The sequence below is a fragment of the Dromiciops gliroides genome, chromosome 5 (genome assembly GCF_019393635.1).
Source record: "Dromiciops gliroides isolate mDroGli1 chromosome 5, mDroGli1.pri, whole genome shotgun sequence".
In the NCBI taxonomy this organism is placed as follows: Eukaryota; Metazoa; Chordata; class Mammalia; order Microbiotheria; family Microbiotheriidae; genus Dromiciops; species Dromiciops gliroides.
Window position 1 is genome coordinate 146,149,552 of NC_057865.1, and position 24,722 is coordinate 146,174,273.

Below are 24,722 nucleotides of genomic sequence, written 5' to 3' on the forward strand. Positions count from 1 at the left end.
GACTTGTCCAAGGTCACATAGCTAATAAGTGAGAACAGATTTGAACTCAAAAAAATGTCTTCCTTACTCCAGGCCCAGCACCCTATCCACTGTACCACCTAGACTAGTTGACCTCCTTGTTAATCTTTCTTTTTCTTCTTCTAATTCTATATACTTATAATAGTTGCTGGAGGCTTCTTGCTAACTGGAGAAAATTGACATAGCTTTTGGAGTAGGTCAGGTAGAAAGAGAACTTATATAGCATTCTCTTTCACCCTAATATTCCATCCACAACAATCTTCTGTACCCATAAGTCATTGTTTAGTATTATCACTTAACACTCTCCTTTCCATCAAGCTACCTTTTTATTTACATTATTTATTTAATTTTTAATTTTTTTTTCAGTTAAGTTATTTGCTTTCTCTTCTGTCTCCCCTCAATTTAAAAAAAAAAAGAAAAAAGAAAAGGAAAAAAACCCTTTCTAACAAATTTGTACAGTCAAACAAAACATATTCCCACATTGTCTTTGTCCAAAAATGTATTCTTACTCCAAAGGTGTTAAATTCAAGTTTGCCCAGACCAGATTAAAATGCAGCAAAGGGAGGTGTTTACCAAAATAAATAAAAATACAGTATGTATTTTTTGAAGTACGCGTGTGGGGTAGGCATCTGTTTCTATTTGAGTTTGACACTACTATTCTACACCTTTATGATAGCTTTCAAAATTAAGAAATCATCAGGCTTTGTATTATTTACTATATTCCACAATGCACACTTGTGTGTTCATCTTGTGGATTATTACTTTGGAGTGCTGGTATCCTAATCAAGATCTCTTGGGTCTAAATTTTTAAATTCATGGCCATTAAGGCCACCCCCCCCACACACACACACACAAGATTTAAAATAAGCCATCTCTCTGACTAGTGGTTTCTGTTGTGTTACTGTTGCCAATTTTGCCTAAGATGTGGGGATCCTGTGTCAGGTGTCATTGCCATCTGTGGCACCCTGGCACAGAAATCCTAACTGGCATGGTTTTTCACCATTGCATCCATGTGATCCCAAATGGCACCATAACCACGTAGGTGCAAGTAACATAATTAGTGGTTTGTCCTCAGTCCAAAAAAGCCTCTGATATCCACTGGTAAAATGCTCTTTGTGAGGTCCTGCTGCTGTTTCTCATGACATTTAAGAATTTTGTCCAAGCTCACGTTTGGGAATTTTCCATTTCTAACCATTTTTGACAGGGTTTTCATGCTTATTACCGTCTAGTCATGGTTTTGGCATTCCTAGGCTCCTAGGTTAGGATTTATAGCTATCAGTTAGTTTATTAACTGAAACCAGTTGATGTCTTGTACTCTGCTTTTAAACTTTTGTGGTTGTAGTTGTGGTCATAATAAGTCTGTGGTATTAAGGAGAATGTCCTTGTATAAATATCTGTGCTTCTCCCATGAGAACTGTGGAGTTAATTTTGAATGCAGTTTGATAGAGGAATTTGGTATTTGATAATTGCCACTTGGCAAGAATAATTAGGCCTAACTGAAACCTCAGTGATTTGCACATGGCAAAGAGAGGAATTTCCTCTCTGCAGTATGTATGTGTTCATGTCCGTCTGTGTGTGTACAGGTGGGAGGAATGCAAGAAAGGGGATTCTTCCCCTGCTGAATTCTTTCCTTTCTTCCCTTCCCAGAAAGAAGACACAGTTCGATGTGTAAACCTTCTCCCTCGCCAGCATCACCACCCTCCAATTCCAGGACATCACTATTACAAGTGAAAGCAAAATCCTGTATCAGCGGCCATAACCCTGTCAGCAGCAACGCAAAGCCATTCAAAACGCCCAAAGACAATCTACTTACCTCCAGTAGCAAACAGCACACAGTCTTTTCTTCTAAAGCATCAAGGGATAATAAACCATGGTGAGTCATTGGGTGCTGGAAACACCAAACTCTTTGCTTGCCTTTTCACCCTGATTCCTTATTGCCCTCATGGTGAAACATGGTATTTACTTTTTGGTTAGGCATCATGTCACAGATTTAGGAAAATGAGGAGAAAAGAAGGAAAATCAAAATGATGACCCAGAATTAAAAGCTAGAATAAAAGTAGGGGCCAAAAAGTTTTATTTTTCGATATGGGAAATTTTTTTCTTCTATTACTGGAAAAGGAAAAGGATGCCCAAGTAAAGGAAGCCAGAAAATAGCCTTTAATTATTCGGCCAACTTATAGTTTCTCATGCTAAATAATAATATTTAAAATTCCATATGAAAAGCAGAGTAGCATAGTGGATAGAGTGCTGACCTGGGAACCAAGAAGACCTGGGTTAAAGTCTTACTTCTGACACATACTGGCTATGTGACTCTGGGGATGCCCCTTAACCTCAAAGTGCCCTAGGCATTTTAACTTTCAGAAAAAGTGCTGATCTGCATTGGCAGAGGAAGTTTCCTCATCTTTGAAGAAACCCATATCAATGAAGTCACAGGTCAAGTCCCTAGCCCTCTCCCAAAAATTCTATAAGCAATCTTCCCCAATGGAAAAAGGGAACCCCATTACAGAGAATAAGTACTGACCCACTGGGCAGTAAAGACCACTCTCATGATGGAGGCTCCTCCTCTACTGAGGGAAACTGAGGCTGGGATTCTGCTTCATACTGAACTTTTCTCTGGCATGAACTTTGGGGTCACATCTCTGATGGACACTCACAATACAGGGGGAAAAAATATATATTGGTGTGTAAGCCACAGATGACTGAGAAAAATGTCACTCCTTTGAAAGAAAGCAAATTACAAATGTCTATAAAAATGTAGAGGATAGTGCAATTTTTCACCTCTGTCTTTACCAAAAAAAAAAACAAAACCAAACCAACTTTGCTTCGATTAGTTAACTAGAACAGGTTCCCTCTGTGATGGGAAAGTAGGAAAAGCCAAATAGAACAGAAAAGGAAATGTTTGAAGAATATCTCCAAAAGGGACTCCCTGTTCCATGGGCATGATGATATGCATTTGAAGATGCTTAGGGAACTAGGAGTGATTATTACAGAATCATTAACCCTTAATTTTGGGACCTTGTGAAAGTGGTATGAGATGGGCAAATATAGTACCTGTATTCGGCAGGGTTAGGGATGGGGGACAGTTTAATCATTGGTCATTATGATGATCATTATGAACCATTAGGTTGAACGTTATTCCTGGGAAAGATAGAACAAATCATCTGTCGATCAGTTTGTAACCCCAGGATTTTGGTAGTAAGTAATTTACAATGCTTTAGTGAAGTTCTAATCATTTCCAGATTAATGGAATTTCCTTTCTTGATAGAAACACAGACCCTATAGACAATGAAAAGCTAATAGATGTCCTGCATCTTCCCTTCATAGTAAGACTTTGGTTCTTTCCCCATGCTGTCTTCCTCCAGAAGCAGGAAAATCCCAGGGTTCTGGTTCATCCTTTAGTTCAGAGGATACGCAACCGACCAAGTGGGTCACACTCAAAAAGTGGTTGATTGTGGGCCCAACAGCAACACACGTATAGGGATGAGTCCTGTAGTCATTGTTATCTATTATCTTTATCAGCGACTTGGAGGAAAGAATGGAAAGAAATGCTCATTATATTTGGCTAGAGTCAGCACTGCTGATGCCTTAGATGATAGGAAATTAGAGAAACGGACCTTCAAGTAGAGTGAAGTTTATTTTTGGGATGGACATGGGGGCCACACACACACACACACACACACACACACACACACACACACACACACACAAAAGCATAAATATATTAACATGGGTCAGCTAGATGGCACAGTGGATAAAACACTGGCCCTGGATTCAGGAGGACCTGAGTGCAAAGCCGGCCTCAGACACTTGACACTTACTAGCTGTGTGACCCTGGGCAAGTCACTTAACCCTCATTTCCCCACCCAAAAAAGAAAAGTCTAAAAAAAAAACAACAACAACATAGTAGCAAGAAGCATGGGACACAAAGAACAAAGGAATCCTTCCCATGTATTAGCTGTTAGTCTAACTTATTATTTCCCATTTTCAGTCTCCACATTTTTTAAAGGATTTGTAAAAACTAGAGAGGTTCACTTGAATTCTACAAATATTTATGAGTACCTACTGTGGGCAAGCCTAGAAATTGGTAATAAAAATTTTCAAAAGGATTGAAAATAGATGCTTTGAGGAAAAGGTTAAAAACTGGGTTTATTACTGGCATTTAAGTAGTGCCTTAAGGTTTTCAGACACTTCACACACATCATCTCATTTGATCCCTACAGAAATCTTACAAACTAAATTCTGAAGGCATTATTGTCCCCATTTTACAAATGAGAAAACTGAGGCTTGTCCATTAAATAGCTTGCCAAGGCGTCACAGCCAATAATTGCCAGAGGGAGGATTCAAACCAAATTTTCTGTTGTCTCCAAGTTCAGCTCTCTTTCCATACCACTCTGCTGCTCTTAGACTTATCCTGAGGAAGAGAAGAGTAATGAATAGGTGCAAGTTTGTTATAAGGAGAATGCTGATCTGTTGATCTTCCTCTCCACAAAGGATAAAACAAGAGCAAATGATGCAAGAGACAAAATGTTTAGAAATAAGGATGGACTTTTTTTTTTTTTTTTTTTGCAGGGCAGTGAGGGTTAAGTGACTGGCCCAGGGTCACACAGCTAGGAAGTGTCAAGTGTCTGAGGCTGGATTTGAACTCAGGTCATCCTGAGTCCAGGGCTGGTGCTTTATCCACTGCGCTACCTAGCTGCTCCCAGGATGGACTTTTTGACTTAGAAGAGTGATTAAATATTGGAAAAAGCTGGCAAAGATTTAAGATTCTGTGTTCCTGGAGATAGACAAGCACCCATTTTGGCTGCTTTACCTGGTCTCTTGAAGGCAAAAAGCTGAACCAAGCAAACCCATGAAGTTCCCTCAGATGCCTTGATTCTGTGATTTAAGTTTAGTTCACCGAGCTACTGACAGAAAGAAAACCTTTAAAATTAGTGTTCTCCAGCAAAAAGTGGCATTCCAGGGCAACTAGGTGGTGCAGTGGATAAAGCACCAGCCTTGGATTCAAAGAGGACCTGAGTTCAAATCCAGCCTCAGACTCTTGACACTTACTAGCTGTGTGACCCTGGGCAAGTCACTTAACCCTCATTGCCCCGCCCCCCCCCAAAAGTGGCATTCCTCAGTAATTGCAAAAATACCGTTGCATGGTTATGCTTAAGGGAATCTAACCATGACTGGACCTGAATGGGAAGCAAATAGAATTCTCCTCTCTCCTTCACAAACAGTTTCATGAGCCTGGTATCTCAGCAAGAGAAGAGTGCTGTATACATAAAAAGAATAGAGCAAGAAAAAAATCCCTGTTTAGGCCAAGGGATCCTAAAATCCAATTTGGACATTCCAAATTGGGAATTATATCAGCTTTCTGAAAGCCATGACAGAATAAACACTGCCTGAGAATGGTCATCCATGATCTTAACCAGTTGGAGGCAAGGGACAGGCTTTCTCAAATAGATTAGAAATACTTATGAATGAAAGGTTTTTTTTATTATACAAAATTCAAGTTGACCCCCTAGAACTTTTCCCATGACTTTAAAGAGTCTGTATACTTTTATTTTGGGCTTAATAGGTTAAAAAATTCTCACCCTTGGATGCCTTGATCAATCCACCAATGTAGAATTCTAGCTTTCTAGACCTCATACTTGCTCTCGGCTTTCCTTAGGTCCTCCTTAGAGAATCAGTTGGTCAATGAGCATTTATTAAATACCTTCTGTGTACAAGGCACTGTGTTAAGCATAGGAAATACAAAGAAAGGCAGCTATCCTTTGGATGGATATCCAGTGCTGTTTAGGCCTTCCTGTGGATCTTTCATTACCATTCATGATAGTCTCTCATTCTTACAACAGAAACTGACTCACCTTCTTTTCCATCAAACATATCCTTGGCAGTGCCTTTTATACCAATTTTCACTCACTGGTTGTAACATGTTAAAATTTACTTACGTATACATATGTTTTTCTATTGCCCTTTGTATCACTTGTAAGTTTGATTCTTCTGAGATTGTGCTATTCCATGATTCCCATATATAATCAATGTTCAAATGGATCTGTGATTCTATTTGGAAATTACTCCCAACAATGCAGATTGCAACCCTTCTTTGCCTACCATCCTAGGTGATTCTTCTCTACTTCCTCCATAAGTATACCATGTTGGTCTATGCAGTGTGCTGGAGGCCTATTTCTTTTCTCTTAACATTACAAAGGTACTAGTGGAGCAGTCTGGCTACCCATGTATCATCCCTTGCCCTTACCATGACCATCTTCTCTTCCGTACCATTCCTTGATGACATCTTTTCTCTTATTCTTCAGAATTTTTCATGGATTATATGTTATAACTCACTCACACTCACCTTAGCTTCTGTGGGATATTAATTTTTATTTTTTAAAACAACCTTGTATTCTCCCATACAGTAACAACAGGAGAATGTTTTGTCAGTCAATTAATGAACATTAAAATGTGGGCTTTTGATTTCATGGGGTCCTCAGAGTCACTAAAGGAGCTTTGAAATTTCTCAAAGGCAATCCATCATGCTCTCCTTTCATTCAGCTCTAGGCTTGGCTTGGCTATTTGTGCTGTAGAGTCCATATATATATATATATATATATATATACACATATATATATATATATAGAGAGAGAGAGAGAGAGAGAGAGAGAATGGATATATTCATATATGTATACAGATATATGGAGAAAATAGATAAAAATGGAGAGGCTCCATAGGAGGCTATCCATACAAATACACATTGTAATCTGGGCAATAGACATTCTTTAATCCAGTTGGTCTTTGGGATGTGGATATACAGGCCAAACTACCTTGAGTCATTATAGCTCTTTTCTGGGGGACTCTGCAGTATTCTAGAGCTTGAAGCAGTTGGTACAATGCCATCTGCAATCAGTAGCATCCAGGGGACTTCTGCATCTATGGGGAATCATTGTCCAACTTCAGTTCTTTGTTAGATCTCATCACAGTGGCAAATGCCTTTGGTAACCATTTGTTGTCCAGTTATTTCAGTCATGCACAATTCTTTGTAACCCCATTTGGGATTTTCTTGGCAAAGATACTGGAATGATTTGTCATTTCCTTCTCCTGCTCATTTTATGGATGAGGAAACTGAGGCAGACAGGTTTAAGTGACTTACCCAGGGTCACACAGCTAGCAAGTATCTAAGTCTGGATTTGAATTCCAGTCTTCCTGACTGGCACTCTTATTCACTATTTCACTAACTGTCCTTGGTAACCATTCATAACCTTGTTGGTATTGTTGTTGTTTTAGCTCATCTGATGTTTAAGATCAGAGTATTGTTGAACAGGGTTTTTTCTGTAGTTCCATTTTTCAAGGAATCTTCAATAATTTTCATTTATGAGTAGGAGCCAGCTTGTTATAAAAGATCCTATAAGGCTACATTCTGTTCTTTTTAAAATAGATTTTTTGGAAAAAAAATTAAAAAATAAAAAGGGGCAGCTAGGTGGCGCAGTGGATAGAGCACCAGCCCTGGAGTCAGGAGTACCTGAGTTCAAATTCGGCCTCAGACACTTAACACTTACTAGCTGTGTGACCCTCAGCAAGTCACTTAACGCCAATTGCCTCACTAAAAAAAATGGGGGAGAGGGGGGCAGGGCAGTGAGGGTTAAGTGACTTGCCCAGGGTCACACCGCTAGTAAGTGTCAAGTGTCTGGGGTCGGATTTTGAACTCGGGTCCTCCTGAATCCAGAGCCAGTGCATATTTATCCACTGCACCACCTAGCTGTCCTAAAATAGATTTTTATTGATAGTTTTTAATTTTATGTCACCTAGATTTCCCCTGGTTTCTCTCTCTCCCTGCTTCCCTCTCTGAGAGCGCCCTTAAAATAGTTGTTTTTATCATTTTACTACTTTCCTCTTGATTGTTTTGTGGTGGTTCTTTTCATTTGCATCATTTTTATCATTGTGCATGTTATTTTGCTAGTTTTGCTTGCCCAAGAGGAGGAAAGAAGGGAAATTCAAAAAGAAAAAAAAAGATAACTAAAGAAAGAAATAATAAATCAGCACATTAAATAAAACTCCAAAGCCAGGGAAAGGGTTGACATACAGGGTGAGAGGTGAGGCTCTCTGCTATGGGAATAAGGTTACCTTAAAGTTGATTAAGCAAAACTAATCATAGGAACAAAGTACTGACTTTAAAAAAGAGAAACAAAAACCAAAAATCCTAACTCGGCACTCAGCGCCAAGAAAATATTGATGGTAAAAGAAAACTTTTTTTTAGCAGCAAGCAGTTCAGTACTATTTTTTTTTTGTGCTCTTTTTTTTTTTTAAGTGAGGCAATTGGGGTTAAGTGACTTGCCCAGGGTCACACAGCTAGTAAGTGTTAAGTGTCTGAGGCTGGATTTGAACTCAGGTACTCCTGACTCCAGGGCCGGTGCTCTATTCACTGTGCCACCTAGCTGCCCCAGTTTAGTACTATTAAAAGCACTTTGCTATTTCCCAAATGCTGTGTGCTTTTCCCACTACTCAATTCTGATCCCAGATCGTTTTCGATGTACTACACCTGGTCTGTCTAGCTTTTTGTCACAATATGTTTATTCATCCACTTTATTTTTCTAGTGTGGATAGTTAGACCAGTCTCTTTCATGTTGTTATGGTTTTCACAGAGGAGGCTTTGTAGCATTCCAGAACTTGATATGATTAATACCATTCCATCTGCAAATTAGAGCATTTGGAAACACCATCAATAGGGAATCCTCCTGTTTGGATTTCATTATGGACGTCTTCCATGATACTAGGAAACACTGTAGGTGAGCTTTTATATTCCTATTTTATGCCTCACTTGGTCTTAAAACTCAGGAAATCATTGGACAAAGTTATTATATATAGTCACATGTGTTATGAACTCTTTCATAATTTCAGCATATTCATGAGAGACTCTGTTTGAGAAGAACCATTGAAATAGAAAATCATGAAGGTACTAAAAATGACAAAAACTCCTGTGTGAGCCTGGGCAAGTCATTTAACCCTCATTGCCCTCCCCCCCCCAAATAAAGACAAAAACTCAACAACATAATACAAAAGTAAATTAATTCTTTCTCAGCAGAGAGGAAATAACTGGTGGTAGACATAGCAGTCATTTCCGAATCAGCTGCCATGTTTATTCAGAAAATCTAAGAGCAAAAGCCAAGGTAAAAAATACTTCTTTGATACAAAGGTCTCTCTGTATGAGGATAGCCCCAAACAGGCATTCAAAGTGCTTCAGAGGTTTCCAGTCTTCTTTCTAAGTGTTAGGACCTCTCTTTTTTGTTTTTGTTTTTTTCGCTCACATCATTTATTTTGCCTGTAGATAGCTTTCCTTGAGATAGCTACAGCTAAAAGGAACCCATGTGCAAAATCTTGAAGACTTTTGCTACAAAGCCTATAGGGAAAACAATGCCAGATGAGGACAGGTTAGTTTAGGTTACTAGTAGTGGATCACATCTGCCAGGGCCTTCTGAGCCATGACGTAAGCTTCAGCCTTTAGCCATATGAACACAGCCAACCAGGCAGGGGCATGGGCTTACAATCAATCACTCTCTTCCTACTCCTGTTGCTGCTGTGACTGAATTGGTCTAGCACAGCCAGTTAGTTGGTCAAGAACTCAAACTGGCCCTGATATATGAGAGGAAAGAAGAGAACAGGTTTTCTTCCCTGGAATGGCTTATTGCTTTCTCCCTAGATCCTATCAACCCAGAACTGTGTGTTGAATACTAAATGTTCCCAGCTATTTAAAATGAAGTTAGTTCTGCTATTCTGAAAGAAAAGGGGCGAAAAGAAAAATTAGCAGGCTTGTTGCCCTCTCTTCATGCACACTGTGGCAGTGGTAGAGTGTTTTTTGTATGTTTTTCCCATCCTCTGAAAAGCATGGCTTCCCTCGAGATGGGAGGCACGTCCTCCCAGAAGTGATGGGAGTGGGAGTGGAAGTGTTTTGGAAATCTTCCCAATACTTTATGGAAAGGAAAATTATAAATGAGAGGCCCTGGCTAGCTGCCCAATGGAGAAACCTGGTTGGCTACTCTCTCCTTCCATTGTATTGGCAAGGGCCAGAAGCAAGACTGTTGCTCAGGAATGACAGCTCCAGGAGCAAAAAAGCAGCTGAGTCTAGGAGACAGAACAGCAAATTGAGGAAACAGATCACTGACAGACTCACTGTGCGTGTCTGTGGCTGAATCACTCAAATCTTCTGTGCCTCCTTCATGTTATCTTACTCGAAAATGGGACTGGTCTTCCCTCACCTTGCAGGGATAGTCTAAGGATAAGTGAGACAAAAGCATGTTGAGTTCTTTAAGATTAAGAAAGGTACCATTATCCATTGTGATATCATTGTCCTTATAGTTGATGATATTATTTTGTTTTCTTTTGCAGGGAAATGAGGGTTAAGTGACTTGCCCAGGGTCACACAGTTAGTAAGTGTCAATTGTCTGGGGCTGGATTTGAACTCAGGTCCTCCTGAATCCAGGGCCAGTGCTTTATACACTGCACCACCTAACTGCCCCTAGTTGATGATATTATTAGGGAGCGAGGATTATCAGGGGGTTGGATAGAGAAAAGAAATAGATATAATTCTATGTGCTTTGATGTAAGAGATTTCCATTAAAGGCCAAGGGTAGGGGGCAGCTAGGTAGCACAGTAGATAAAGCAGTAGCCCTGGATTCAGGAGAACCTGAGTTCAAATCCAGCCTCAGACACTTAGTAGCTGTGTGACCCTGGGCAAGTCACTTAACCCTCATTGCCCTGCAAAAAAACAAAAAACAACCTCCCCCCCCCAAAAAAAAAAAAAGACCAAGGGTAGGACGTGGAGAAGAAATAAGATAAATTAAACAATCTTGGGATTTTCTTTTATTATTTTTTCCAGCTATTTCTCAACAATCCTTGGCCATATTAGGAAAATGTTATGCTCCACAGAGTTAACATTTTGCAGGCTCTATCTCCATTTCAGCTGACGCAACCAGGTGACACAGTGGATAGGGCATCTGGGTTCAAATCTGGCCTCTGGCACTTAATACTTATGTGACCCTAGGGAAGTCCCTTAACCTCTGTCTGCCTCAGTTTCCTCAATGGTAAAATGGGGACAATAATAGCACCTACTTCACAGGATTGTTGTGAGGACCAAATGTGATAATATTTATAAAGCACTTAGCGCAATGTCTGGCACATAGTAGGGGCTTAATAAATACTTGTTTTCTTCTTTCCTTTAATAAGCATTTATTAAGTGTCAAGGACTATGTTAAGTGCTGAGGAGACATAGACAAAAATTTTTAAATTCTGAAGGAATTAAAATTTACCAAAGAAAACAAGATGTATACAGATAAGTAAATTCACATGTGTACAAAAAATGTTTACAAAGTAATGAGAGCATTGTCACTAGCAATTAAGGGAATCAGGAAAAGCTTCATGTAAGAGGTGGTGTTTGAGTTGAGCCCTAAAAAGAGCTAAGGATTTCAAGAGGTGAAGTAAGGAGGGGGTGCGTTTTAGGCACACACATTGCATAAGCAGAGAGACAGGAGATGAAATGTCATATTCTAGGAAGAACAAGTTGGCCAGCCTGGCTGGAACATGGGGGAAGGGAGGAGGGAGAAGAGGAGTGTAATGTGAGATCAAGCTAGGAAGATAGGTTGGAGCCAGATTGTGGAGGGTTTTAAATGCCAGAGGAATCTGTATTTTATCTTAAAAAGAAGCTATAGGGGGACAGCTAGGTGGCACAGTGGAAAACGCACTGGCCCTGGATTCAGGAGGACCTGAGTTCAAATCCAGCCTCAAACACTTGACACTTACTATCTATGTCACCCTGGGCAAGTCACTTAACCCTCATTGCCCCGCCAAAAAAAAGAAAAAGAAAAAGAAGCTATAGGGAGCCAATGAAGAGTCTTGAGCAGGTGAGCGATGTAGTCAGAACATGTTTTAGAATTATCATTTTGACAGCTGTGTGAAGAGGGAATAGATTGGAGAACAGAAGAGTTCAAAGGCTAGGGCAGTAGTACAATTGAGAAGCAACCAGGGCTTCAACTAAGTTACTGGCCATGAGTGGAGAAGAGGGGACAAACAGACAGGTATGAGAGATGTCGTGATCAAATTTAAAAGGCTTAGCAATTAATTGAAATAGAGGGATCAGGAGGAAAAGTGAAGAGGGAAGGATGGCTGAGGTTGTGAACCTGAGTAACTAGAAGGGATGGTGGCATCCTCAAGCCTAATGGAGAAGTTAGGAAGAGGGATTGGCTTGGTGGGAAAGTTTATGCGTTGTTTTGGAAGTGGCAAGTTTGAGATGCCCTATGAGATCGTGTTTGAGGTGTCCAATAGGTAATTAGGGATGTAGTATGAGAATTCTGGAGAGAGACAAGGGCCAGATGGAAGTCATAAGCCTAAAGATTATCATTGAAACCAGGAGAAGTGAGGAAATCAGCTAGACAAAGGTTGTAGAAAAAGAAAAGTGAATGGCCTAGGAAAGAGCCTTAGGGAACATTCCTTGCTAGTAGGCAGAGCATGGAGGATGATTCAGCAAAGGAGACTGACTGAGAGAAAACAGAATATCCCAGAGAAGGAAGTGGTCCACAGTATCTAATGATGCAGAGAGGTCAAGAAGTATGAGAAAAGGCTTTGAGATTTAGCAAGGAGATCATTGTCTGCCTTCTGAGAGGACAGTTTGAGTTGAGTAATGTGGATTGGGGTGCTGGGCATGAAGTTAGGAAGACCTGAGTTCAAATTCAGGCCTCAGACATGTACTGTGTGACCCTGGGTAAGTCACTTAACCTTTTTTGTCTCACTTTCCTCATCTGTAAAATGAGCTGGAGAAGGAAATGGTAAACCATTCCAGTATCTCTGCCAAGAAAACCCTAAATGGGGTCAGAAAGAGTCACACATGGTTGAAACGACTGAACCACCACCACCACCACAACGAAGAGATTATAACCCAAATCTCAGTTGGGTGAGAAGTGAATGAGGAAAGAAAGTGAAGACAAGTAAATTGCTTTTTCTAGGAGTTTGACTGTGAAAGGGAGGCGAAAGATAAGGTGTTTTTTTTAAGTGTTTGAGGCCTGGACATACGCATTAGTCCAGCCTCCCATAGCACTATAGATCGGGGAGCACTATTTTTTTTTTTTAGTGAGGCAATTGGGGTTAAGTGACTTGCCCAGGGTCACACAGCTAGTAAGTGTTAAGTGTCTGAGGCTGGATTTGAACTCAGGTCCTCTTGAATCCAGGGCCAGTGCTCTATCCACTGTGCCACCTAGCTGCCCCTGAAGTCTAGTCTTCTCACTCCCAATTCAAGGAGAGTGGGGAAAAAAATAAGAAGTGACATGGGCTGGCTTGTTTGTATGCTTGTACCCATGATTCTGTTGGTATAGGGAGCTCTTGGTGTTGAAGCCCCTCCACCGATCCAGCTCAACCACTCATCTGCAACCTGTAGACTTAGTTTCCTGGGCCATTTGTCACTAGATTTGCCATAGGTGTGCACAGATGGGACTTGAACTCAGACCTTCCCTCCAAGCTAGTCTTCTGTCCACTTTGCCTCTGGGGCTGGGAACCCCTCGTCCACACCCTTCACCCCACTGCGGAAAAGAGACAGCCGTAGGGGAGGGAAAGAAGGAAGGGACCAAAGGGACCCAGGTACAGGGTTAGGAGTTGGGCATCGGGGGATGGTGAGGAAGAGTCAAAGAGGGTGGGTAGCTTTAAGCTGACTGGGAAATACCTCCTTCCACCAGTGAGGCATCGGGGACAAGAACGCTACTGCTCCTTCAACATTAAAGTGTCTCTCATTCATTCAGTTTTCAGATGAGGCCAAGCTAGGGGCAGAGCCCACACCTTGAAAGATAGGCTCTGAACTCCATGTGACCTTGGCCTCAGAAATAAAAAGATGAAGTTCTACAAGGAGGAGGAAAGGGTACCATTACCCACACCAGAAAGGAAAAGGGAACCAAAGGATGAGGAACGACCAGCTCTGTGTAAGGATGGCCTAATAAGACTAGGGGCCAAAGTAAAGAACAAGGTGACCATGTCGAATATTGTGGAGCATCATTTTTAAAAATTGCTCACCAGAATATTTTTCTCTTTGGCAGTGGTGGCACAGTGGATAGAACACTGAGCCTGGAGTCAGGAAGACCCGAGTTCAGATGTGGCCTCAGACACTTACTTAGCTCTGTGATGCTAGACAATTCACAAACCTTTGTTTGCTTCAGTTTCCTTATCTGTCAAATGAGGATGACGATAGCACCTACTCTGCAAGGTTGGGAAGATCAAATGAGATAAAAGCTCCGTGCCTGGCACATAGTAGATGCTATGCAAATGTTCATTTCCCTTCCCTCCCTTCTCCACCTCATATGAACAATGCTACTTGTTTCCATGCCTGTTCATGCCAACTTCTTCCTAGGGTATTTATTACCTTTTTTTTTTTGCTGTTTCTTTTTTTTTTTTTTTTTTTTTTGGTGTGGGAATTGGGGTTAAGTGACTTGCCCAGGGTCACACAGCTAGTAAGTGTTAAGTGTCTGAGGCCGGATTTGAACTCAGGTCCTCCTGACTCCAGGGCCGGTGCTCTATCCACTGTGCCACCTAGCTGCCCCGCTGTTTCTTATTAATGTTTTGTTTTTATATCACCTGCATTTCCAAATATTTCCTCCTTTCCTTACCCAGCATGTCATTTCCATAACATAGACCTAAAAGGGGGGGAAAAGCCATCCTAAAACATCACTTGAATTTGAGTACCTAACACTGGTTCTTAAAAGCATGAACGAAATACTGTAGACGTTGTGTCTTGAGATCAAGGAGCTGAAAGGGCCCTCAGAGTCTTCTTAATCCAGCCCCCCCCACACACACACCTATACACACACATTAAAAATGAGGATACTGGGGGCGGCTAGGTGGCGCAGTGGATAAAGCACCGGCCCCGGATTCAGAAGGACCTGAGTTCAAATCCGGCCTCAGACACTTGACACTTACTAGCTGTGTGACCCTGGGCAAGTCACTTAACCCCCATTGCCCCAGAAAAAAAAAAAAAAGAGGATACTGAGGCATGGGGAAGCAAAGCACTGCCTTTGCTCACCTGGGTAATAAGTACCAAAGGTAGAATTGGAAGCACTGACATGAGAGCTGGTGCTCTTTCCATCACCGAATTATTGTTCTTTTCTTGTTACAAAGGAAGAGGGGGCTGCTAGGTGGTGCAGTGGATAAAGCATCGGCCTTCTATTCAGGAGGACCTGTGTTCAACTCTGGCCTCAGACACTTGACACTTACTAGCTGTGTGACCCTGGGCAAGTCACTTAACCCTCATTGCCCTGCAAAAAAAAAAAAAAGTAAAGAAAGAACAAAGGAAGGAAGAGGAGAGTTATATGTGAAAAAAATAGCTAATGCAAAAATGGAAATAGAAGACTAATTTTTTTAAAAAAGGAAAACACTTAAAACAGGCAAATGCATACCTTTCATGAGGGCATACTGCTTTTAAGAAAAAACCCACAAGCACGAATGATAGAGGAATGTGTATCAATAGCTTCCTAAGAGGAAACTGTATAAGACCATTAGAATGATTCTCTCATTGTATTCAGCATGAATCAGTCTATTACTAGAAATCTATAACTAGGGGCAGTTAGGTGTGCAGTGGATAGAGTACCAGCCCTGGAGTCAGGAGGACCTGAGTTCAAATCTATCCTCAGATGCTTGTAAGCTTACTAACTCAGATGTGCGACCCTGGGCAAGTCACTTAACCCCAATTGCCTCAACAGCAACAACAACAGAAAGTCCATGGCTGATTCAGAATTTGTAACTAGAAAACAATATGAAGAACTTATGGAACAGGGGGTTTTTGGTGCTTTCTTCCAGTTCAGTCACTCCTTGCTAAGTGCTGAGAAATGTAAAGACACAAAGATTAGAGGATTGGGATTGGTCAGCCAATACATTGGTCAGCCCCTATATATGAAGAATTCCTTCTTGTGTAGACTAATGGATGGATTTCTGTGGTTTTTTTGTTCCTCTGCTGAGGACAAAGTGGGAAAGCAAATTTAAACTGCAGGGGAAAGGATTTAAGTTAGCCCTAGCAAAAAAAAAAAAAAAAATCCTGACCTTAGAATGAGGCCACGGGAGGAAGCTGTGGAATCTTATTCTCCTAAGTGTTTTGTAGCAACCACTTTATGTTTGACTCCACTTTCCCCAGGGGCCACCAAGTGTAGAGGGGAGAGTGTGCCTGCTTGGGGGGAAGGGAGTGATGTATTTGCATTTGTGACTTTGCTACACTTTCCCAGTAAGTATCCCTTCTTAAAAGCTTTGAAAAGGAGAATATTCTAAAAGATTAAGGGAAAAAATATGCTTAGGTTTGCAGGGACAAGATAATATCTCAAATTTCTAATAGCCTTAAAATTCTTAGATTCCATGACTGAAAAAGAAAAAGGGCAGAGCAGAAAACTAGAACTACCTGAAGGCTGAACAAGATCCTTGGGGCTACTTGGGCCACGGGGCCCTATTTCCTTCTGGGGGCAACAGGTCAAACAAGGCAATACCAGGCAGAGATCAGGGTGCTGATATGTGTGTGCCAAATCAGCTGATTTTGGATGACCTAGACTCTAGGACTTAGGCCCAGTCCTTTTTATTCCTGACTTCCCTCTGAATGAATAAGCATGTCGGAGAAGAGGCCCCAGGAGTCACTCCTGCCCTCCCCCGGGCACTCTAGCAGAGGTGCTTGAGGTCACCCAAAGAGGTGGCCTCTCCCCTCCCTCCTTAGCTTTGACTTGGAAATGGAGAAGGAGTTTTCTCTCTCTTGGGTCTATCAGTGCTCCTTCCAAGCCTTCCCTCCTGCCCCCTATTTCATCCACACTGGCAGTTTTGTTGGTATGAGCGAAGTGCTCAGCACATATGGCTCTAGGAGGGGATGCAGAAGCAAAGTCAGCATTACCCACAGCTCCAAGGGAGCCCATTATTAGCCTGAAAGAGGATTCCTTCTGGACACCGACATCTGGTGGCTGAAGACAGTAACTTTCCCACTTCATTATTTTTCTACAGCAGGGTTGGCTCAAAACTAAATTCTGTACCAAGTGACATTTCTCTTTAGACCCCCCACCTCTCAGTTCTGTGTTTGTTCATTCATGACTCTCTGTCCCATCAGACTTCCTTCCCCTTTATCATCCAGGGCTCAGTCCCGTACTTCTCTCTTTCCTCTTCTTTCTGTCAAAACCTATTCTTAGGAAAGATCTGCTATCTGACATTTAGACCTTAATGTGAATTTGAGTTGCCATTTCTTCTCCCAAAAACTACTGTGGAAGAAAAAAATGCTGCTCCTGGTCAAAAGAATTTCAGACATCAATGAGCAGCTGAAGTACAATTTGTTTTCTTCTGGTCTGAGGGGGTAGGGGTACAGTGCTGACTGGTGTCACTTACACTGTATTAAGTGGTGGCAATTTATTCTGCCAATGGGTAAAGTCAAATCCTAAAAATTTTACTGAAGTGAATTCTTTGTTGCCTTAGTCACAGCATCACTAATTTAGTGGGGTTGCATCAGAAAGCGTGCTGAACTGGAAAAGAAATGGGACCTGAGTTCAAATCCTGGCCACCTACTACTTTTGTTGCCTTAGGCAAGTCACTTAACTTTTATAGGTCTCAGTTTCCTCATCTGTAAAATGAGGGTATTGGACTAGATATCTTCTACGGTTCTTTCCAGCTCTAGGTCTTCTAGGAGGCCTTATAATCCACTATAAGAGGACTAAGTCCACTCCACTCAGGAAAACCTGGGTTTGAATATTAGCTTAGACACTGATGTGTCCAAAGGAAATTACTCAGCCTTTCGGAACCTCAGGTGTTTGTCTCATCCATAAAACGATCATAATTCCTATGGCATATACTTCATAAGGGTGTTGTGAAGATCAAATGAGATAGTTTGTGGAAGGCACTTCGTAAACCTTAAAGGGTATATAAATGCCAGTTAAGATCATCATCATAAAAAAATCATCTTCTTCTTCATCATCATTTACCTACCCCTATTTTTTTTCTTGCCTACCCTTCCTCAGATAGTAAGGCATTTTTTGTGCATATCAGTGTACCTGGAAGATATCTCCCAACAAGAGACCTTCTGACTTCTGGGAATCTCAATGTTCAATTCTCTTCCACATCCCCACAAACAAGAAAACCATAGCTATCTCAGACCAGGGGTCTCTAGACATTTTTGATCACTGCACCTCTCTTAGTAAGAAAAATTTGACCATGTACTCCCAATGTATATATATTTGCTTATTCACACACAAATCATCTTCAGGTACTTCTGTGCTGATAATGGTATATTATATGTTACGAAACTTAGACAAGGAGACAAAGCAAAGATGACATAATGTTTGGTCTTAGAATCAATAGAGAACCACTTCAGTTTATTGAGTGAGTGAGTGAGTGACATGGTGAAATAGCAGAAAGGGATTTTTGGGAAATCACTCCTGCAGCTGTGGAGAGGGTGGGATTGGATAGTGGAGAGATGTGATGGAAGATAACCAATTAGAAGGCTGTTGTGATGGTCCAAGTGTGAGAGGTGAAAAGGGCCTGAATTAGAGTGGAGGCTATGTTCGGGGAGAGAAGGGAACAAGTAGGGGAAATGTTGTGGAGATAGAAACAACACAATTTTTCCATGAGGTATAAGTGAGGAATTAAAGGTGACACAAAGGTTGTCAACATGAATGACTGGAAGGATAGCTATGCCCTTGACCGAAATGTGGAAATTTGAAAGAGGGGTGAGTTTTGGGGGGAAAGTTAATATCATGAAATCTTCAGGGCAGATTACAACCTGCCCGTGCCTAATCATGATATGAGATTCACTCTGTCTTACCCAAAACAAAAAAGAGTAGTGGTGATGCAAAAGCAAGGGTCTTACTGTTCGAGTTCTCAGGGCAGTGCCTGGCACATAGTAAGTATTTAATAAATGCTCATTGACTGAATTTTTACTGCCCCAGGGTGTAGCCCACCCTCTGAAGGGTATGAAAGCCAAAAGGCAACCTATAGGACAGAGGGTAAGTGTGCTTCATGAGGGATGGAGGAGAAGTCAGTTTCCCAGTGGCATCTATGGAGCTGTTGCTATGAGTATCCATTTAGTAATTAGGTTATAACTGCCCTTAGGGGCCAATGACTGCCTCTGAAGGTGAAAGAGGGAGAATTACATTAGTATCTTACACCTTGAAGATAGAATAATATGTGGGACAGGGAGGATTAAGGGTAGGTCTGGCTATGTTGTATATTTTGATACACTGAAGTGGGCCATCACCAGAAGTGTGAGGTGCAAACCATCTTCCCAGCCTCCATTAGTTGATCACATCCTTTGATCCAAGGCTGTGAATCCCACTTTGGAGACAGCTGGTGTCTAGAAGAGTACACAGTGGTTTCTTCTCTTGAAATGTCTATATAATCAGCAGTAATCTCCACTGTGTATCATGTTCCTAAACAGCACTAGCCAATACCCCAAGATTTCTTCTCATAATAATTATAGTAGTGTTTTTATATTTGCAAAGTTTGCTATACAGGTTATATCATTTGATTTCATGCAAATAAGCAAGAAAGTCTTTACCTTCAAGGGGCTTACCTTCAAATAGAGGAATACAACATATATAGAGGAGTGATGGCCAGAAAGAAGGGGATTTTTTTTTTGTTTTTTTGTGGGGGTTTTTTGCGGGGCAATGGGGGTTAAGTGACTTGCCCAGGGTCACACAGCTAGTAAGTGTCAAGTGTCTGAGGCTGGATTTGAACTCAGGTACTCCTGAATCCAGGGCCTGTGCTTTATCCACTGCGCCACCTGGCCGCCCCCAGAAAGAAATATTTTGAACAAGGATATCACAGGGGTAGTGAGTAGACCCATACAACAATTGACTCATACTTTCCAGGAATGGTAGTGTTGAGTTGATGTGTTTTCAGAGCTAGAATTGGAAACCAGGTTAGAGGATGAGAAGGAAGTACGTGTGAGATAGCACAACCTGGTGGCATGGTGTGGTATGGAATGGAGAAAGCCAGAGAATGGGTTTGGCCAAGATAAGAATGCTTACCAATCAGAAACTCAGTAGACCTCAAGGATGAGAACTTCATGTCCAGCCTGAAGTGATGACCTGATACCTGGATCTTCAACTTAGCATTATTGGTCCTTGTCAAACTTCATTCTGTTTGTTTTCAAGTGTTTTAAATTCTCACCAAAATCATTGTGAAGGGAATTCTAACCCTTACCTTCTAAGAAGCTGATCAACTTTTCAGCCTTGAGAACCTCAGTCAACTTGATGAGCCCAATTTCTGTTCTGTCACAGAGGTCGTTGATGAAAATGCCATAAAAGGACAAACCCCTGTGCCACACCTCCTAGCATGGCCCCTAAGTTGGCAGTGATTCAACAGTAATCTGTCTGGTTCTGCCTCTGTAGCCAAATGTGTACCCACCTAAGAACTATATGGTGTAGATATTTCCATGACTTAGAGAGGATATGTCATGGAGGAGAGAATTCAAAGCCTTTGTAGAATTGAAAAAGAATACCTGCAGTGCTTTCTCTTTCCATGGCCTAATATTCAGAAAAGAGTTGGTTTGGTCTGACAGGTTTGGAGTTTTCTGTTTGTCTTATTTCCCAGGCTATGCTTGTAATCCATGCTCATGAAGGTGTTTGCCACCTGAATGTATAAGGAATTTTTCCCCAAGTGTTTCTTTATAGGAGATAACATCCATTCAGCAAACATTTATTGGATACCCACTGTGTGACATGTTTGGTATTCAGAGATTTCCAGTTTTCAGACTTGACCCCTAGATATTTACAAATCTCACATCCTCATTGATGATATTGTGGTTTTTAAAGGTCTTCCCAAGTCTTGTTTCGATTTGAAAGATACAGGTGATCATTTCCTAATCATCACTCTAAAAGGGGGAAATCAGTAGAGATTATGGAATCATCTGCATTAAGGTCTTTCAAAATAAAACAGTGCTGGTCCATCAGGGAGGGTGTGATGCTGTTTCCTACCTCCAAGGAGAGTGGACTAGATTGAATGGACCTTTCTGGGCTCCCAAAAGGTCAAATGGATGAAAAGCTCCTAGACTGGGCCTATGAACACAGGTTCCTAAAAGAAATTAGTTTGAGGATAACTAAGAATTTTCATTAAAAATATAGTCCACAGCAGTGGTGCTGTGTTTTTGAGGCCCTGACTCAATAAATGCATCTTGTTTCTGTGCTGGTAAGTATAAGGATGATTGGGAAACATGTTTGCAAACCTATTTCTAAGGACCTCCTGACTCTAAAATTCTCCATTTCTTAAGACATATTTGTTGACAATGATGAAACAGTAAATTATGAACATCAATAAGGTATAACTATTCTGATAGCAGCTGGATCTATGAGTATGGAAGCCCACTTCTTCAAATGGAAGTTGAGATAATCTGCCTCAGCTCCATTGAAAACAGAAAGGAGCGGGGCAGGGGGCAGAGGGCAGGTGGTGAGGGGGGCTGTGTGAAAAGCACCCAGTGTAAATGAATGTAAGAGGAACCTTATTTGTGAAGGCCAGAGAGTCACTTTGGCTAGAAAAGGCAAGTTCTACATGCCGAGCACATTAGAAGAAGGATGTGCAGTTAACAGAGGGGCACAAACAGAAGTGGGCGGATTGTCCCCCAGCATAGCAAAATGCTCTCGATTGTAGGGAGCCCATGTTTTCCATAGCGGGGATGAGGGAGGGTGGTCCCTGACTGTGCGATCCTCTCTCCATGACAGCCGTGCAGAGGTACGGAGATAACAAGGAGATAACTACTCCCAGTATATTACACCCAGCAGGGAAACAAGCTGCTGGCCCGTGCTCCCTTAAAGAGTTCATCCCAAGCGAACAAAACAGGCTATGGAGCCAGCGGGAGAAGATCAGAGAATCAGCCTTCTCTTTCACACACTGCTTGCAAAGAGGACGATAGTGAGTGGGTAAATGTGACTAATTGTGAGGCTTCTGGGAGGGAATAGGGGAATTCCTTGTAACTGGGGGAAGGAAGTGACAGCAACTGAGCCATCAGACCTGCGTGATGATGGCTAGATTTACCACCCTGACAAACAGGACAGAAACAAACCACGTAGGCAACAAATTGGAGGCTACTCGTTGCCATCTGTCGTCCCTTTAAAGTGTTTAATATGATAAGGTACAGAAAAGGAGATGCATAGTCCCATTATTGGAGAAGTAATGAAAGCATGCTTTAATTCACCTCCAAAATGAGGGCATCTTTACCTTGTTCTTCAGGACTCTATTCCTCAGAAGAGTGCACTCCTAGGCAATTCCTGTTTAGTCCCATTATGTCCTGGGAAAGAAGCTGGAGCAAGGAAACTGAGGGGGATGGGCATAAAGAGGGAGGGAGAGAGAAGAGAGTCCAAAGGCAAAGACACTGAGGGTGATGGGAAGCCAGAAAGACAAGGATAGAGAAGAAAACTTTCCAGAGATGTTTACCGCACATATTCTCTCTTACTGTAGGGCAGGAATTCTTAAAACTCGTGTGTCCAGTAAAGCCCGTAGACCTTCTCTCAGAAATAGTTGTTTGGTGGGGGGGATTCCATTCAAGTTCAGAGACCCCTTGAAGTCTCTCCAAGAAATTGGAGCTCCTGCCCTAGATTATAAGAAGAGCAAGGGAAATGCTAATAAGCAAGTAAAGTGAAAAAGTGGGGAGTGACAGAGGGAGGGGGATGTGCTCTCCAAGTTTGGGGTCAGTTTCATGCTCTGCTTATTTAAAAAAAAAGTTGAGAACCTCTGGGATTTATTTTCCAAATTGTGTATGGCACAATCTTGCATACATTTCCTCCTCTGTTCACTGATTTAGGGATTCAAGACTGTTGCCAGTAACAGCGAAGAAAGGAGCCTGAATACTGGGATGAGCCCATGGCAGCCATTTATACTGGGTGGGATGAGGGTGGTAAGGTCACATAGGTATGATTTTCACTTCTCTCTCTTCCTCTTCCTTTCTCCTGGTGATGTGTTTTGGCTCCTGGGCTCTCTTCCCCTACAACCATCATAGTTGCCGCTTTCTCTTTTCTGTTGATTCTCAGCAGAGCCTCCTCCTTGGCTCTAGCTAGAATCACATTACTTCAGAAGGACGTTTGGACAATTTCCCAGGGACTTGAGGGCAACCCTGTATTTTTCTAGGGAGGAAAAGAGTGACCAAGTAAGTAATCAGCGATAGCAGGTGCCAAGCTCTGCCTCCTCTGCTCCATAGCCTTGGTCCCCAATTGTAGCATATGGGATGTATTGGACCCTTGAAAATGGCACCCCAGGGAAAGTTCTACCCCATAGCTCAGCATCATGGAACTTTGCCGGGCAGAAGTCCAACACTGATCACATTACATTTGGAATTCTTTGATAGATGTTTGTCCAGACTCTCTCCAAATTTTACCCTCTTCCAAAATAAGATTGGGACTTTAAAGAATTGGGATGTTGCTCTTTTTCAGGCTCCTGATGAGTTCGTTCCCCTATTGGGTAATTTCATTGTGATTCTGCTATCAGCCTCCATATATTTGAGGTTTTCAGGGCCGGGGATAATTAGGGCCCAGCAGGATTTCTAGGAATACTAACTAGCAGCTTACGAATAGTAAACGAGCACTCCATTATCCATTAGCAGAAAGCTCAAAATAGGAGATAGGCAGTAGGTATGTTATCTTACCTGGTCAAAGTATAAGTAAACATAATTGGGATGACAGAGCTCTAAGGAGATGAAACAATTGGCACTTTCTCAAAGAACAGGGACTGGCTACATCTTATAATTTTGTGGCTGATTTGGGGAAGCCAAGTCTTAGTTGGCTATGTACTTCTGGGGGGAAATGCAGCATGCTACATTAAACACTTAGCTTTTTATACTGTATTTGGATCAGTTCTCACAATTTCCTTGGGTTATTCTGTTCAAGTTAAAATGTTCTAAGTTATGTACCCAGTACTCTGCTGGGTTGTTTGGTGAATGGGTAACAAGGGCCCCAAAAGGCTCAGAAGGCAGCATGCTACAGTGGGGAAAGAACTGATTTTGGAGTTGGAGGACCTGAGTTCAAATCCCAATTCTGTCCCTTACTACCTCTGTGACTTTGGACAAGTGACTTACTTAGCCTCTCTATGCCTCACTTTTCTCATTTGTTAAATATGGAGATTAGATGCCCTGTAAGGACCTTTTCAGCTCTAAATCGGTAATTCACTTGTCTTTGACAGAGTTGCCAAGCAAGAGATTAGACTAGAACTGAGAAGTTCAAATCCCCTTTCCTGAACTTTATTTGGTAGGTCACAGACTCATTTTAATAAGTGCTCACATTTCTGCTGCCCTGTATGGAAGGGCTTTCCTCAGAACTGCTCCAAAAGGTTGATAAGACAAGGATTATTATCCTCATTTTTCAGGTGAGGACCGTCAAGGCTCATGGATGAGTGACTTGCCCCAGGTCATATAGCTCTAATAAGTGATGAAGCCAGGGATCTAATTCTGTGGGTTCAAAACCCCAGTGCATTTTCCACTGTACAAGCGGTTCTTCAAGGCATTGAGGTGACTCAGTGGATAGAGTGCTGGGCCTGGAGTCAGGAAGACCTGAGTTTAAATCCAGCCTAAGACACTTAGTAGCTATGAGACCATGGGCAGGTCATTTAACCCTGTTTGCCTCAGTTTTCCTAGATGTTAAATGATAATAGCAGCACCTACCTCAAAGAGTCGTTTCAAAGGTCAAATGAAATACTTGTGAAGCATTTAGCACAGTGCCTGGCACGTAGTAAGTGCTATATTTGTGCTAATTCCCTTCCCTTGC

At 41.7% G+C, this 24,722-nt stretch overlaps 1 protein-coding gene across 1 annotated transcript in view; it reads left to right on the top strand.

Annotated features, from left to right (window-relative positions):
* Nucleotides 1-24,722, top strand: part of ATXN7L1 (ataxin 7 like 1) — a 280,551-nt gene that overhangs the window by 210,474 nt on the left and 45,355 nt on the right. Inside the window, 1 exon segment of the mRNA XM_043966547.1 lies at nucleotides 1,666-1,891. Within this exon segment, the coding sequence (XP_043822482.1) occupies nucleotides 1,666-1,891 (226 nt within the window).